Below are 16,515 nucleotides of genomic sequence, written 5' to 3'. Positions count from 1 at the left end.
ATACACTTGGAGGGATAGTAGAACACATGAAATACTAGAGAGGAGGATGGATTACTTGGTGTTAAAGAATTAAGCAGGCATGTGGACTAGGATTGAGGTTGGGGAGAGGAAGGTGTAGTAGGTAGGTTAAGCACAACTAAATATGCATGAAAAAGCTTTCTCAAAACCCACTAGTGAGTAAGTTAATTTCAAAATACATTTTACAGAAAGAATTGGAACAGAATTATCCTGAATGGGCAGACAATTTTGTTTCCATTATTAAATAAAAACTGCAATACAAAGCATGGGACATCTTTCTATAAGTTACTGGTCAGCGAGGCCCCAGAAGTCTCCAAAACAATACCAGCTAGTGCCATTGCTCTTAGTTAACTATCCTAACTACATAGCAAGATTTTTCTTAAAAAAAAAAAACCCACATACTTTGGTTACAAGAAATAGAAAATTAGTCTCGAGCTGACTTGGAAACTACTTTCCTGCTGCTCAGCTTTCATAGTACCAGAAGATTCTGTCTAGATTACTAGAAGAAAAATATCAGTGGTCTTACCTAGTGCTCAACTCACATTCTAGGCTACCCACCTATCAGGCAAGAAGGACACATGGGTATAGTAGTGGCACAACTGTTATGGAGTAACTAACTACTTTTTGATAGGATGTGAAGCTTGCTCAACAGGAGGGAATTTTATGCTTGGTGCTACAATCCTGGTCCAAATCCCATGGCTGAGGAAGTAACAGGACCCAAGGTAGAATCTGCTTTTGTTATTTCAATAAGTGGCCACATTGTCAAACTGGCTTCTAAACAGTTATGTTTATACCTACACACTCAAGCTGACTTCAGCCTTGGTAATAGAAGCTCCCTTTTGCAGTAGGCATACATAACTGGTCAAAGTGCCTACAGGAAGAGTGTTTAGTCCTAGATGGAACATCATCACCAATTAACTTCCTCCCTGACAAGGGTTGGGGCACACCACCAAAGAGGAGGTAGAAAATTGTAAGAGCTGTAGGATGGGAAGGATTGCTCTGAAATGCTGTCTGTTGGATACGCCATGGCCATCCTAACCATGAACTCATAGCAGCTGTGGTTGCCTGCACAAAAATCCAGCAGAGTTGGGCAAAGTTTTCTCTAGGCTCCATCCTTATTAAGGAGCCATTGGCAGTGGATGGTTCCTAAGGGAGAGATAATCATTATTCTTTGATGATCTAGCCACACTGGTAGGTCTCATGCTTTTGTCAGTGGTCCCATACCCATGCATATATTGGCAGCTCTAACTGGATTTAGTGGGTTACCAGAAAAATAAAAAGAAAGACATGAAGCTGCAAGAAGGGTGTTTTAGGCAGCATAGAAGGGGAGGGAGAAATAGAGGATGGATAAGATCACATTCCATTGCATACTATATGAAATTCTCAAGAATAAAGGGAAATTACAGTTGTCTTTTTTTTTTTTAAGAAGAAAGAGAGTTCTTGAGAGTCCTGGCATTTGTAGCAGAAGTATAAACATGTATCAGCACTGAAAATGTTTATAACTGGGCTTCAGAACAAGGCAGAACATTTTGGTAGATACCAATAGATACATCTGTATGTGTATTGTACTGCATGCTGCAGCCTGTAAAGCTCATGAAATATCACAGGGGAAGAGATTCAGTAAACAAGCTTTCCTGGAGGAACTGAAGTTATTTCTGAGCTATCATTTGTGTTCAGTATTCTGAGAAAGAAAAGGGAAACATATGTTCAGCTAAGGAATTAGTATTTGTATAAGAAGGAGAGAGCAAGCCTGAAGTCTGGGGATTCTGACATATCTTCAGGAGGGGATCCTCATCTAGGGATGGAGCATGTGGATGTGAACCAGAGCAACATGATCAGAGAGGAGAGAAAAAGAAGTGTATTAGGAGCATTGGGGGTACTTAACAGGGCTCAGTAGCTTGTCATATACCATGTATATGTCAAATTTTCAGATCTGATTACTAACAAAAAAAGATAGTTCCAGCTAACAAAAGAGTTATTGTTTAAACTATGTCAACTTTCCCCAAATAATGATTAAGTTTGTCCATTCAAGGATGTTAAAAATTCACATTGGGTAAATCTTGTATTTGGCTATTGGGTGAAAGTAACCTGTCATCTACACAGACATACTTGTCTTAGTAATCTACAAAACAGTAAAATTGGAAAAACAAGGAAGTAGACTAAGAGTGATTGGAAAGTCAAAATAAATAATATTGGTAACCGGGGCTAAGAAGGGTAGCACTTTCCCCATGACAAATACAACAACATACATGCATGACATTGGAAGTTAGAATGATTGGAATCTTATACTGTCCACTTGAAGGACTTTAACGGTATGGATGATGTAAATTAATCTCAGTAAACAGCACATGTTAAGTATTAAAAAATCGATGCCTAATGAACTAAATCTAATAAAAGACAAATGTGTGAAAAAATCCCTTACAAAAGAGTGGACCCTCTGGATTTTCACTATAAATGAGCCTCAAAATTTGAAGAATAATGAAATAAGGTTGGAATTCTGGAAGCATCTAATCATGATCATTTTTTGCATAAAGTGTTCTGTCTGTCTCTCTCTCTCTCTCTCTCTCTCTCTCTCTCTCTCTCTCTCTCTCTCTCTCACTCTCACTCTCTGTCTCTCTCTCCCCCACTCATCCACTAGCCACTGGTCTTACTTGTTTCAAACTAATAAAAAAGACACCTCAGGCTTGTCTTTAACTTCTGGACTCAAACCAGCCTCCCAAGCAGTTGAACTATGGTGTGTATGAAAGTTAAAGGTTTCATTTGTTTCCATCAGGCATGAAGTTTAGACAGCAAACACTATGCTAGTGGGACACCTAGAACATCATGCCATTGTGGAACCCAAACCGTAGGGCAGGGCAGCAGCGGGTCTAAGAAAATTACCTTTGCAGCTTCTCTTCTAACCTTTGCTCTTGCTTTGTCTTCTTGAATACTATGAGAAAGGGGGAAAAGAGACTATGAAGAAACAAGTTCTATCCCCATAGCAAAGATCCATTATACTCATGGGTTCATGATTCAATGTTTTCACTTTTCTCAGGCAACCCCAAAGCCCTGCACATCAAGCTTGCAGTATTATCTATCTATCTATCTATCTATCTATCTATCTATCTATCTATCTATCTATCTATCTATCTATGTATCTATCTATGTATCTATCTATGTATCTATGTATCTATGTATCTATCTATGTATCTATCTATGTATCTATCTATGTATCTATCTATGTATCTATCTATGTATCTATGTATGTATGTATGTATGTATGTATGTATGTATGTATCTATCTATCTATCTATCTATCTATCTATCTATCTATCTATCTATCATCTGTCTATCTATCTGTTAGTTAATGAATTAGAATGGCTCTGTTCTCTCAAAGACATGGTATGAAAGAGGAGACTTTTCCACCCAACTCTACCCTTCGTTCAGCATCTCCTCACCCACACTATACACCTTTTACTACCCTAGCCACTGGCAACCATGTTCTGCTGCCTACTATCATCTGGATTTTTTGAAGTTGCACGCACAAGTGATCTCATGTATTACTTCTTTCTCTGTGTTTCCTGACTCGTCTACAGCTGTTTCCATCAATATAGTTACAATCTGAAAGCTCTCCATTTGTTTTTGCTGTTGATTGTCGATGTTTAAATGTGACCCTCAAAGCTGAGAAATACCTAGATGAAGAAAATGCATTTTTTCTCTCCACTTAAAGACCCTCCCCCCAAATCTTCCCATGATGGTTCCCATACCCCAGACCCCCCACAAGCCCTGGGGCCCCTGATGCACTCACAATAAAGCCTGACACATGGAGCATGTGTTGCCATGGACTTTCCCATCTGGGCCCCTGATTGGGTCATTCTCTCTGGTGCAGTATAGTACTCCATTCTTTCTGACCTTGCGATACCCATCACACAGCTTCTGTAAGATCCAGGAGGAAAATGGAGGGAATGAACACAAAAGTCACTAAAACGTGGATATTTATTTCTTTTTTTTTTTTTTTTGGTTTTTCGAGACAGGGTTTCTCTGTGTAGCTTTGCGCCTTTCCTGGAACTCGCTTTGGAGACCAGGCTGGCCTCGAACTCACAGAGATCCGCCTGCCTCTGCCTCCCGAGTGCTGGGATTAAAGGCATGCGCCACCACCACCTGGCGGATATTTATTTCTTAATGGAGACGGTCTCTTTAATTTTAGGGTAAGTAGTGGCTTACCCTAGAGTAGTTCTAAACTTTGAAAGAAGCATAAATGTTGTTAAGTGATAAAACTGGAAGGGAGGTGAGAATATTTAAATAGGGAGCTGAGGATATTTAAATATATCCTGCGATTAATGAACTCTGTGTGTGTGTGCGTGTGCGTGTGCGTGTGCGTGTGTGTGTGTGTGTGTGTGTGTGTGTGTGTGTGTGTGTGTGTAGGTCTCAAGGAACACATCACCGAGGTCACAGGAAACTTTCAGAAGCTGGCTCTTGCTTCAGTCCACCTTTCTAGGCATGGACTCTCCTCCTATCTTGCTATAGGAGTGCTGTGATCACAATGGACCCACATCCAGCTTTACTTTTTTAAATATAAGTTCCAATGATTGATCTCAAGGTGTCAAGTTTGTCACCCAGCACCTGTTCCTATGAGTCATCTCTTTAGACCTACAGTGTGGGGTTTAAGCAAGACAAGCAATATGCAGATAGTTTCTGTGTTATCTCAATGGTAGTGTAAGGGAAAGGATAGTCTAAACATAGAAGACTTTTATCATCGAAACAATGCAGAGATATGCAAGTCTCTGGAGATGACTATTGCAAACATTTCAGACTTAAAAATCATGCTTTCTGGCCTGAGAGAATCTAAGCAGGCAAAGGCAGTTATCACCAAGTCTGATGACCCGAGTTCAATCCCCAGAACCCACGTGGCAGATGGAGAGAACCAACTCCTCTAAATCGTCCTCTGACCTCTACCCTCCACATGTGCTCCTGGGTAACCACACACCCACACATGCACAGTAACACACACACACACACACACACACACACACACACACACACACACACACACAGAGGCAAAGGCACACAATAAAGTAAATGCTATTCTTTCCTTTAAGCCATGCTTTTATGAAATCAAGTTTTTAAATCTTAACTCGGATAGAAAGTTTCAAGAATCCATCACAAGAAGCATACATGGAGAGATTCCCTGGAAAGTGGTTTGTGTTGAAACTAGGAGTAAAACTCGAGTTTTCACATTCTAGTTTTCACTTTCCACTGTGTTTCTCTTAACAGGAAGAATGTATCGGTTTCACATAGCACTCCTGTCAACTTCATTTCAGACTGAAGGATTATGACTTTCAGCTAGGCCCTAGCAGATGTGCCCAGCACAGTGCCAGGGTAGATCCCACTCACGGCATATGTCTCCAAGTCTTCAGACCCTCTTCTGTTTCTGGTTTCAGCTTCAGCCTTCTTCTTTTCCTCAGCTTCTGCTTCACTGAATGAAAAAATATGAAAATAAAAGGGATCCACTGATTTTTGCACATTGATCATCTCTTCTTCCTTCTCAGCCTGGGGATGAAGAGTTTGCCCCTTTATCACTGTGTAATAACAAGAAGTAACAAAACTGCTTGCAATATTCTATGATCCTATGACATCTTCAGAGTTTCCCCCATCAAAAGAAGGGTGGCACAAGTAGGTCTGTAAACTTCCTTTCTATTAACTGTCTTTCTGTTTGTGGTGAGAAAAAGATTATCAGCATCCATCAAAGAAGTATCAACACTGGGATACCAGTGGTCTTGTACCCAGAGGCTGAAAAAAACCTTAGGAAAACACACTGGCACATCTGCTCTATTGTCAGGGAAGATGAGAGGTAGACTGGACTCAGCCATGCCCTCAAATCAGAATGCACCAATGCTTTCTCCCACATTTTTGATTTATCTCCTACATCATGTACCTTTTGCTTTTATTTACACTTAAATATATTGCTCGTGCATGGATGTTTTATCTAAAATACAAAAGTTAGACAGATAGATATAACCCAATGATTATATATATTACATATATATGTGTGTGTGTGTGCATATGTATGTGTATGTATATATACATGCATACATACATACATATATATCTCCACACATTGATAAACTAAAATAATGCAAATTGCTTCATAAAACAAAATGATATTGTATCTACAGATAATAGGTGGCATTTAAAATATATATGATTATCAATGAAAACAAAAAGATAAATATTTTTGTATTATAAATATAATCAAGTACTTAATTTGAGTTCAGTGAAATAATATGAGTAGTATTCTAAATTGTGAAAGAGAGATAGTAACTCTAAGTTGCTAAGAAATTTCGCAGCATGTAAAATACCATTTAAGGTAATTTCATAGATGTTTGTGGTTGTATATGGTATGTTTACTTGTGGGCAACTTAACTCAGTTAAATCATAGTGTTGGAACTTAACCCTCTAGATGCTTAGATGGGTTGCACATGAAACCTCCAATATTTATACTGGATCATTTTGTAACAAGGCTCCAGATTAAGAAACAAAGTAAGGCATCTCAAAGCAAGTAATTGGAAGCATTTACCCCTAGCTCTATATTATTAACATTCTCCATGTACCTTACTCAACTGCCTTGCTTATTTTGAGTCAGTTTCCCATGAATGAAACAAGCTGGTCCTAAGTAGGCCATGTGTAAGGGTCTTCTTTCTTTGACACCTCAAAACTCCATACTCACAAGAAAGCTTGGCACATGGAACATAAGTTGCCATGTGTTTTTCCATCCAGACCTTGAATAGGGTCATTTTCTCTGGTACAGAAAAGTGTTCTGTTGTTTGCACGATCCCGGAATTCACTGCAGCGTTTCTGAACAAGGAAAATGAGATATTTAAGGTGTGGGACTATGTTTTACATCTGTATTTCTCAGCATTGTGTATAAATGAACCTTGACAAGAGGAATCAGAGAGGAAAACAAAGACTTTAAATATTTAGGCCATTAAAAAGTTGTAAGTCTATCCTTGTAATGTTCATATGCAGCAAGTGTGTTCACAGTCATAAATTCTTACCAAGTATATTCATAGTTATAAGTATGAATATTCCTTAGTTTCCTTTTCTAGACAACTGGGAAGAATAAGTAATTGCCATATACAAACTTAAGGGATATAGCTGGATCTGAATTAAGTATATGCTAATACAAAGGAAAGAATGATGCATAAAAGTTCCAAGAATGTTTGATTGAGCTCTATTTTGAGGATATTTTCAGGAAAATCATATGGAAAATTTTTTTCAAATGTTTCAAAAATTATCATTGTCACAGTTATAGAGGCAATGACTAGCATATTTTCTTGAAACAATCTAACATTTCAATGAATGTGGCAGTTAAGAATTAGTTGGGTAGTGATAGGAAGTATTTGAAAGAGCTGAAAAAGGTTACCTTGAAAACCAGTTACATACAATACACACACATTGAGGGGAATTTAGGCTTTATTCTTATGACATGAGACCATGATAAATATTTATAATAAAGCATAACATAATTAAGTCTTTGTTTTAGAAACACTAACAACCAGGTTTGTGGAGAATTTGAGTGAATAGAGATGAAACTTAAAGAAATTAATTAGATTATTAAATGGGAAGGAGGGAATAAGGGAAGGAGGAAGGTAGGGAGAGATCACAAGTGAAAAAATAAAAGAATAGTTCAACACACTGACAATGCGTTCTGAAGTAGTATGCTTGTACACATCTTAACACACAGAAGTCCCAGCTAGCTTGGCTCACTAATCCTCACCTCAATTTCCATTTTAGCTTTAGCCCTTTCTTCGGCATCTCTCTGTTTTTTCTCTGCTTTACTTTTTTCTTCCGAAAATTGTCTCATGCTGGAGAAAAATAAATGAAGAGATGATGTTTTGAATCTTCGTGTTGCACAATATTCACTAGACACAGACTGAGCAATGGAATTTTCCTGGTGCTTTTAAGGTACCTCATATTTCCAAAAGGCCTTTTCATTTTGCATGCATACACATATATATGTGCACACAAGTACATACTTATGTGCATAAACATTTTACTTTCTCTTAAATCTCCCTATTTTAAATTGTGCTTTTTAAAGGAGATATTCCAGGTTCTAAACAGAAATAAGCTTTTTATCTGTAGCTTTTATTGTTGAATTTTATTCTGCTGAATAGGTTTCATTCTGTTTTGAAGTATGTAAATGTATGTACACCGACCCATGTGTTGCTTCATTGGTAGATTTAAGCTTATGGGCGGCAGGGTCTTCATTCATGTGCACTTTCATTCACTCACTCATCATTCAGTTAGTACCTACTTTGGGGACAACAATGGACTCAGCCTGGGAAAACACTAGAAAACAACACCAACCTATCCATTGTTCTCTTAGGATTTATAGCCTTGGAGAGAACAGTAATAATCAACTTATAATTATAGAAATAACTATGTAATTGCTGATTGTGATGATGGTTATGAAAGACCATAACTAGGAATTATGAAGATTGATTTTCAACTAGGAAGTGGAAAGCTTTATCTAAGGGAGACAGTCTTAATGTAGTCTACAACTTAATGCATTAAGACAACATGTAAGAAAGAGTTCATGGAACTCAGCTCAATGTGGTTGCTCACACTGGTAAGTCCAGTATTTTAGAGGCTACGGCCAGAGGTTTGTCATGAGTCTGAGAGTCATCTGGGCTAATAATGAGTTCCAGCCTAACCTGGGTTACAGACTTCTCTCAAAAAAGTAAACAAACAGCAAAACATGAGTTTTTAACTCATAACTTTGTTCATAAGTTCATAACTCAGAGGAGCTGAAAGTGTAATGAGGCCTGTATAATAAGTTGTGTTGTGGGTTAGGCCTTCTGTGACTTATATTCTCAGATGATAACATGAATGTAAAGAATTTTTGAAAATGTCCTATCAGTCCTGACACACTGAGTTAATTACTGATTATAAAATCTTTCCCCGTTCTGTACTATGACTAGTTCACTAAAAGGTCACAAAGGCACAGGACTCATAGGTGTTACTGAGGATGTTGTCCACCTGCCTTCCAACTGGACAATGGAATTAGTTTGCACTCAGACACACAGACATATAACATTTGGCCCATGGACTTATGGTTTTAGGAAGATGTAAATCTGTTCAAATACATCACAGTGGCAAAAAGCCTGACTCGTGATTGCTGTCACCCATCCATCACTCTGTGTCTCCACCTTCTCAGTGAACTGAGGAGTAGCTGAGTTATACTCACAAAACATCAGCACACAGAGCACACTTGTTCCCGTGCATCTTGCCATCAGGGCCACGGATTGGGTCACTCTCCCGGGTACAAAAGAGTCTTCCACTTCTCACTTGGTTTTCAAATTCCTTACAAAGTTCCTTTGGGGGTTGGGGGGAACAAGCCATTGTATTTGTCATTTTCTGGTCTTCAATCTTGGCATTTTGAATAATAGATTTACAATCACAGGATGACAAATGTGGGAATGCTGATTCACATGACACTATCTAAATGAGAATTATCTAAAAGCGAATTATTTTAGCAAGTTAACTGATATTTGTAGCATCTGTGTGGTGTACTTTTTTAAAGTAAAAGGGCTGGGGAAACAGTAAGGCTTAGCATGCATTTCCCAAAACTAAAAGCACTTCTTATTTTTTCAAATATTCAGGGAAATAAAAAGGTCTTTCATGATATTCTCACACAAGCCCAACAGAATGAGAATACTGAACTTTTGAAAACAGCTGTTTTAATACTTCATAGTCAAGACCAATTTAACCTCATCTGCAGAGAGATAGGAGCAAGGTGGTATCTGGCCATTCGTTTACTATATCCATTTCTGTCTCTGTAGGTGATAAAACCTCAGAGATTGTGAGCCTAGCCTTTAACGGCTGAGCCATCTTTCGGCCTATGCAGGGATACTTTGCTCAGCCTGGGTGAAGGGAGGAGGGGACTGGACCTGCCTTGACTGAATCTACCAGGCTGAGCTGAATCCCCAGGGAGTCTTTGCCCTGGAGGAGATGGGAATGGGGGGTGGGCTGGGGGGAGGGCAGGGGGGGCAGAGGAGGGAGGACAGGGGAATTGTGGCTGATATGTACAATTAAATTAAATTATAAAATAAAAAAAATTTTTAAAATTAAGACCTCAGAGAGTGAATGGAACACCTTTACCCTGACCTATGTGAACTATACTTACGTAGAAATTCTAAAAAATAACGGATATTCCTAATAAAGTACAAGAGAGATTTGTTGCCAGACTTCTTGATAATTTGGCTCTGGACTTTCAGAATTCTATTTGGTAAAGATAACACATACACACACACACACACACACACACACACACACACACACACACACACACACAAGCACGTGTGCCCACACACACTCACTACTAGGCTTGAGAGCCTCTATATGAGCTAGTATATATTGTTTTACTGTAGCCTAATCTATAAAAACAATAACTAACAATGCCACCTTAATCTTTCTTATTATAACTGTAATTCTTGCTTGATAACTGTTTTGTTATATACAATTTTACTATGTTAAAGTTAAAAAATTCCTTTTCAATTAAACACAAAGGGGAAATGCTGTGGGATAATGCTTTTGTACACTGGTTTAATAAAATGCTGATTGGTCAGTAGCCAGGCAGGAAGTATAGAAGGGATAAGCAGACAAGGAGAATTCTGTGAAGAGGAAGGCTGAGTCAGAAGATGCCAGTCTGCCGTCAAGGGAGCAGCATTTAATGGCACACAGGTACAGCCACAGAAAAGATGGTGACATATAGATTAACAGAAATGGGCTGAGTTTAAGTGCAAGAGCTAGTCAGTAGTAAGCCTGAGCTAATGGCCAAACAGTTATAATTAACATAAGCCTCTGTGTGTTTACTTGGGTCTCAGTGGCTGTGGACTGGGTGGGGCACAGCTACACTTTCCACCTCAGCCAAGACAGTGTAAACAGCAGACAGAGAGCAAGAGTAAGGTGGTGTTGGCAACTGTGCTGTGGATCTAACTCAGTAAGTGACTCTAGCAAAGTCATAGTGCCTTTGGAACCTTGGTGTTACCACCTATACAATGAGATTTTTCTAGCTAAGTATTTTGATTTATATTTGAAGTTCAAATTTCTTCCTGAAGTTTTTTTTTTTTTTTTAAAAAAACCCTTTCTGCACTATAATAAGATACTCGTTTTGAATGGAGAGATGAGTATGCCCTACACTTTCTGGGTAATAAGCCTGGAATAAGATGCAAAAAGCAGCCACCTGATCATCATAACACGGTCATAAAAATCAGTGCTCCATGATTTCCATAACAGCAACAATGATAATTTCAGTTTATAACTTATGATTCATTCAAGAAGGTTCTGAAGAAGCACTTTTGTGAGCAACCCACTGACAGGTTAATTACAGGGCACACATTGAGCCATCATTGAAAAGCAGTCCTGCTCAGCCCAGTGGTGCCTAATGACCCTGGCCACCAAGAGGAAGAGACTAGGATGCTCACGACTTGCTGGAAAACAGCCCTGTTTACGTATAATAGATGGGAAGCATGACAGGCTAGCCCAGAGTTTCAGGCTGAAGTACACAAACCCCACAAAAGGCATTGTATTCCATCTTTGGCTAGTATTGAATGGTCTGTGGAGGGTTCTGGGTATTAGTGGTGAGAACATGACACAACCAGAAGGTAAGATTGAGGTCTTTAACCAATGTCCTTATTCTTCTAACAAAATTGAGGCCCAGAAAGGAGGTGCTTTGCTTATTCTCAATGCCCACAGCATGGCAGGATGAAACCAAAATTCAGGTGTCTCCCCTTTCTAACAAAAGGGCAGTCATTTAGCTAAGTCACTGCCATCCTTTCCATTGAAATAGGGGTTTAATAACCCTGGTGATTTAAGAAGCCAAGGCTGAATTTATAACATCAAACAAATATGACAAAAGGTAATTTTAGGAGTATGTTAAAGCTACTGTCTCAATATTTGAGGTCTTTATTTAAGCAGAGCAAGTCCTTTATCAAGAAGGGTCTTACTGAAAAAATGGCCACATAGAAAAGTGAATAGCTCCATTTCTTTCAACAGAATTTTAGAGTAAAGCACCGTTAAATATATTGCCTAAGAGACTTAATTCTTTAGAAATTTTCCTGTCCGATTTATACTGTGCTTGAAGTTTAAAAAAATGTATTCAAAGCAAAATGGTTATAAAATGGTTATATCGAGAGAGAGAGAGAGAGAGAGAGAGAGAGAGAGAGAGAGAGAGAGAGAGAGAGAGAGAGAGAGAGAGAGAGAGTTGATACAAATGGACAGAATGACCAAACACAAAGTACACTGGTACATACGTAGGAAAATGCCACCATGCCACCAATTTTTTTTTATGCTAACCTGAAAAAATTACTAAAAGGAAAAGAGATCAAGAGAATTTTGTGTGTATAAGATTTCTTTTTCTCTTTCTTTTGTGAGGGGAAGAAGCTAAAGGAAAGAACGATAAGTGTGGAACTTTAGATGAGAGGAGCTGGTTTCAAACGACCCTCCTGATAACTATACTAAGAACAGTGTATTGGAGGAATTTTGATTAATATGAGATGCATGAAGTAGTACGAGACAATGGCATTATGTGTTCCTTCAAAGGTACAAACGCGATTTTGTCCACGACTACAGGCCCACATGCTGCACTGTAGCAGTAAACCATTTACCTTCTCAGCATCTCTCCGAATTCTGCTTTCTCTCTCACGCGTGGCGTTTTCTCGAGCTTCTTTTAAACTGTCAAGGGAACAGAATCTGTTTATGGTCCAGTCATCTTCTCACTGTCCACCCTGTTCTAAGCACTGGAGGCTTCCACATCCTTTACTATAACCTGTGGAAACCGATCCACTGACAGGAGGCAAGCACTTCCCTGTCCTGGATGCTGGCGACCAAGACATTGCCAAAGATAAGGAAGGGTGTGAAGCTGACTCATGGCGAGTCAATTAGAAGCTTTGTTCCATAGAGCCAAATGGGTGTGCCACCCAGAGTGACAAACAGAAGATTGCCAGGAAAATTCCCTCTAACAGGCAGAACCAAGAGCCTTGAAACAATGCTATGACAAGGGTGAAACCAAGCTGAGCCTTTCAGGTATTGCCATACCACACCCTCCTGTGCAACATTCTAAACCAGATATTGGTTTGCCTTCATGTCAAAGCAGGGTTATTGCTAAAAGCTAAACTTGAATTGAGCTTTTTGGACCTCATCTGTGACCCATTAGTAGACTCATTCTGCTGTCCCAGGCACATCCTGCAGGAAATCAGTTTAGAAAAGGCAGATTCTCCTTTTCTGTTAGCACAGAAAACGATGAATAAATGAAGCAAAAAAGCTACAGAATTTGGGGCAGTTTGAACACTGAAGACTCGTGCCTCCTAGGTAAGAAAGTTTCAGGCACCCAGGGAAAAGTGAAGCCAGTGGATCTTCTTTTATATGCACTTACCTTCTACACTAAGAATAAGTCCAGACATCATATTATCTTCATCAATCCTCATTATTATTGCTACCACTTTATGATACTATTTAAAATTAGGTGTCATTACTCAGGGAGGGTCCTTATATGAGTCCAAAGAAATCCTACATGTCAAATGACCAATTTTGATTATCCAATGCTTAAGTGCTTTCCAAGTCAGTCTTTTTTTTTTTAAAAAAAAACTAATCAGTGTATAAGGCATTAGATATCATTAAAGCACATTTAAACAAAGTATATATTCGTCAATTCTGCCTCCTCTTTATTTACTCCGACCTTGCCCCCAAGTCTTAAAGTATTATATTATAAAACACTGTGTTTTTTTTAAGGCATTATACATTTTAAAATGAAGTTTCAAATTTTTCTTTTAGAAAGATTGTAAAATGAAGAAAAAGACAAGAAGCCCATCTTGGAGCTAGACCTATCTCACTTAAAAAGACAAAAGATCACATGCACCATGAAGAGGACTTTATCCTTCTGGGACTCCCAGGGAAGGAAATAAGGGCATCCTCGTAAGTCCACCTGGGGAGGCTACTTACAAGAGCTCAGCACACATGGCACACCTATTGCCGTGGGTCCTCCCATCAGGACCACGGACTGGATCATTTTCCCTCGTACATCCGAGTCTTCCATCTTGCACATAGGCCCGAAAATCACTGCACACATCCTAAAGAAGAGGGAAAGGAGATGGCGCATAGAGGTGTGATTGGGTGCTTGCAATTCCACTTTCAGAAAATGCTGGTCACATAGAAACAGCTTTGGGTATCTGTGTAACTCACGTGTAAGTCCAGAACTGCTCACTTACACATTCGCTTATTAGAAAAACAGTGAGAGTTATGCTAGAACCCAAGTGGATCACGGTCCTCACTCTCAACCTGTTCACAATGTCCTAGGTGATGTAGACAAAGAGGTCCTTAAAAACAACATATACTAAAAGACTTGATGGAGGCTGGCAACTTCAGGGATGAAAGTATCACACCATGAAAATAGGGATAGGTATTCAACTAGAAAAGTAAGGGTGAAATGTATGGTACTTTTCATCTTCCCCTAACATCAAAAACTCATGGAATCTTAGCTAGAAAATAGTTACTTCGTCTAAATCTCATTTCTGTAAGTGATTAGTTCAAGGATTTCTGACAGTGAGAGCCCAAGCTGAGGTTTCTACTAAAGTAAACTGGCCACTGTGGTTTTAAATAATTGTATGGTTGTGTGTGTGTGTGTGTGTGTGTGTGTGTGTGTGTGTGTGGGAGGTTATCATCACAACATGAGGAAGTGTATTAAAGGGTCGCAGCATCAGGAAGGTTGAGAACTGTAGCTTCACATTGAAGCCAGTGTTCCCCACACTGGCACTTGTCCTTACCTTCTCTAAAGTACTGCTGCCACATTCACCTTCACTTTTTATGTCAACTTGGTTCTTGCTCTCCCTGGAATCAAAAAGTTCATTGACACAGGAATCAACGTGATAGAATTGCCCATCCTGTCCACCTTCTCATTGTATTCTAATTACTCTATAGCTGAAAACAGTGTTATATTTTATTTTTTATTTAGCTTGCATAGTCAAAGCCCCTGTTTATAACTTTAAAAAATAATAAGGAGGGCTGGAGAGATGGCTCAGAGGTTAAGAGCACTGACTGCTCTGCCAGAGGTCCTGAGTTCAATTCCCAGCAACCACATGGTGGCTCACAACCATCTGTAATGAGATCTGGCACCCTCTCCTGGCCTGCAGGAATACATGCAGACAGGAAATTGTATACATAATAAATAAATACATAAATAAATCTTTAAAAAAAAAATAAGGAAATGGAGTCATGTTGGATGGCTACATTTCAGGCTTATAGTAGATGGTTGGTACCTCTCCAAGAACTTTGTTGTTTGTGGTTGCCATTGATAATTTTTATAAAATGTTCAATTTTAATTTATCTTTTTTTTCATTTGAGGACTCTTGTGATACCTTATATTTTATTTTTCAAGGAATGTACGTAAAGTCTTATGACTAACTTTGCTCAAACTAGTAGAACTTTAAAGAATATCAAAAACAGAAGCATAAGTGTAAAATAATTTCTACTTTCTATAAAAGAAGTTTATAATTCAGCATGTGTATAACAATAAAAACACAAATCTCAGAACAAAATTAAAAATGAAAGGATAGTTGGAAAAACAGATTTTTTCAAGATATGAAGGCTGATAGAAAGTATTCAAAGTAACCTGGAATATTATGTGAAGTCAGAGCAAGAAGCAATACAATGAGTCATATGGTATTCTGGGAGAAGATATCACATGGATCAGAGATTTAAAAATTTAAGCTAGGAACTCTCACTTACAATATAGTAAGAATTAAATGTTCAGTATGTTTAAAGTAGTATCATAAGATGCATACCTTATGAAAAAGTGGAATGTTCTTTATTTGCCTATTTAGCTTTTCTATTTTAAAATTATATTGCTTTATTTGTCAATTTATTTTTTTTTCAGTGTGAGAGGTAGGGTGTGGGTGTTCTTGCTACATCATGCAAGTGTAGGCCAGAGTATAACCTACTAGAGTTAATTCTCTCTTCTGCCATGTGTGTCTCAGGGATGGAATGCGGGTTGTCATGCTTGGTGACCACCTGCACTGGCCCTGGGTTTTGTATTTCTGTATATTCACTCTTGGTGACTGCTGAGACCAGTCTGCAAATACAATCATGAATAGATCAGAAGGGCTAACTGCAGTTTTGTTTTGCTGAGAGTTTTATAAGAAGGAACAAAACACTCAGAATCTCAAAGCGATTGCCCTGTTAGCCTTCTTGAACATTGGTTATTGTGTTTCCAGAAACAAAAGAGCAGTTCATTGAAGTCTGAGGTCATAAAAAAAGGCTGCAAAGCAGGTGTGCATCTTATTGGTAAAGAAAATTAATAACCATAGCAAGCACTGAGGGTGGAGGAAGAACACAGGGGATAATGTAGGCCAGTAAGATATGATATCTATTTGGCAAAAAGTTCAATATTCAAACTTCCAATTACATACTATATGATATTTTTATTTCTTGATTATTTAAATGTTATTTGATGATGATGACACT

At 38.6% G+C, this 16,515-nt stretch overlaps 1 protein-coding gene across 1 annotated transcript in view; it reads right to left on the bottom strand.

The window, feature by feature from the left end:
• The window catches only part of Spink5 (serine peptidase inhibitor Kazal type 5), a 56,713-nt gene that overhangs the window by 26,951 nt on the left and 13,247 nt on the right, over nt 1-16,515 (bottom strand). Inside the window, exons 5-13 of the mRNA XM_052742757.1 lie at nt 14,820-14,883; nt 13,999-14,126; nt 12,666-12,732; nt 9,245-9,372; nt 7,775-7,862; nt 6,725-6,852; nt 5,392-5,473; nt 3,806-3,933; nt 2,899-2,947 (exon numbers count right to left, since the gene is read on the bottom strand). Coding sequence (XP_052598717.1) covers nt 2,899-2,947; nt 3,806-3,933; nt 5,392-5,473; nt 6,725-6,852; nt 7,775-7,862; nt 9,245-9,372; nt 12,666-12,732; nt 13,999-14,126; nt 14,820-14,883 — 862 coding nt within the window. The remainder of the gene's footprint in view (nt 1-2,898; nt 2,948-3,805; nt 3,934-5,391; nt 5,474-6,724; nt 6,853-7,774; nt 7,863-9,244; nt 9,373-12,665; nt 12,733-13,998; nt 14,127-14,819; nt 14,884-16,515) is intronic.

Source organism: Peromyscus californicus, unplaced genomic scaffold (genome assembly GCF_007827085.1).
Source record: "Peromyscus californicus insignis strain IS unplaced genomic scaffold, ASM782708v3 Scaffold_17__1_contigs__length_78620276, whole genome shotgun sequence".
NCBI lineage: Eukaryota > Metazoa > Chordata > Mammalia > Rodentia > Cricetidae > Peromyscus > Peromyscus californicus.
The sequence above is the reverse complement of the archived record's forward strand: the minus strand, read 5'-3'. Positions and strand labels throughout refer to the sequence as shown.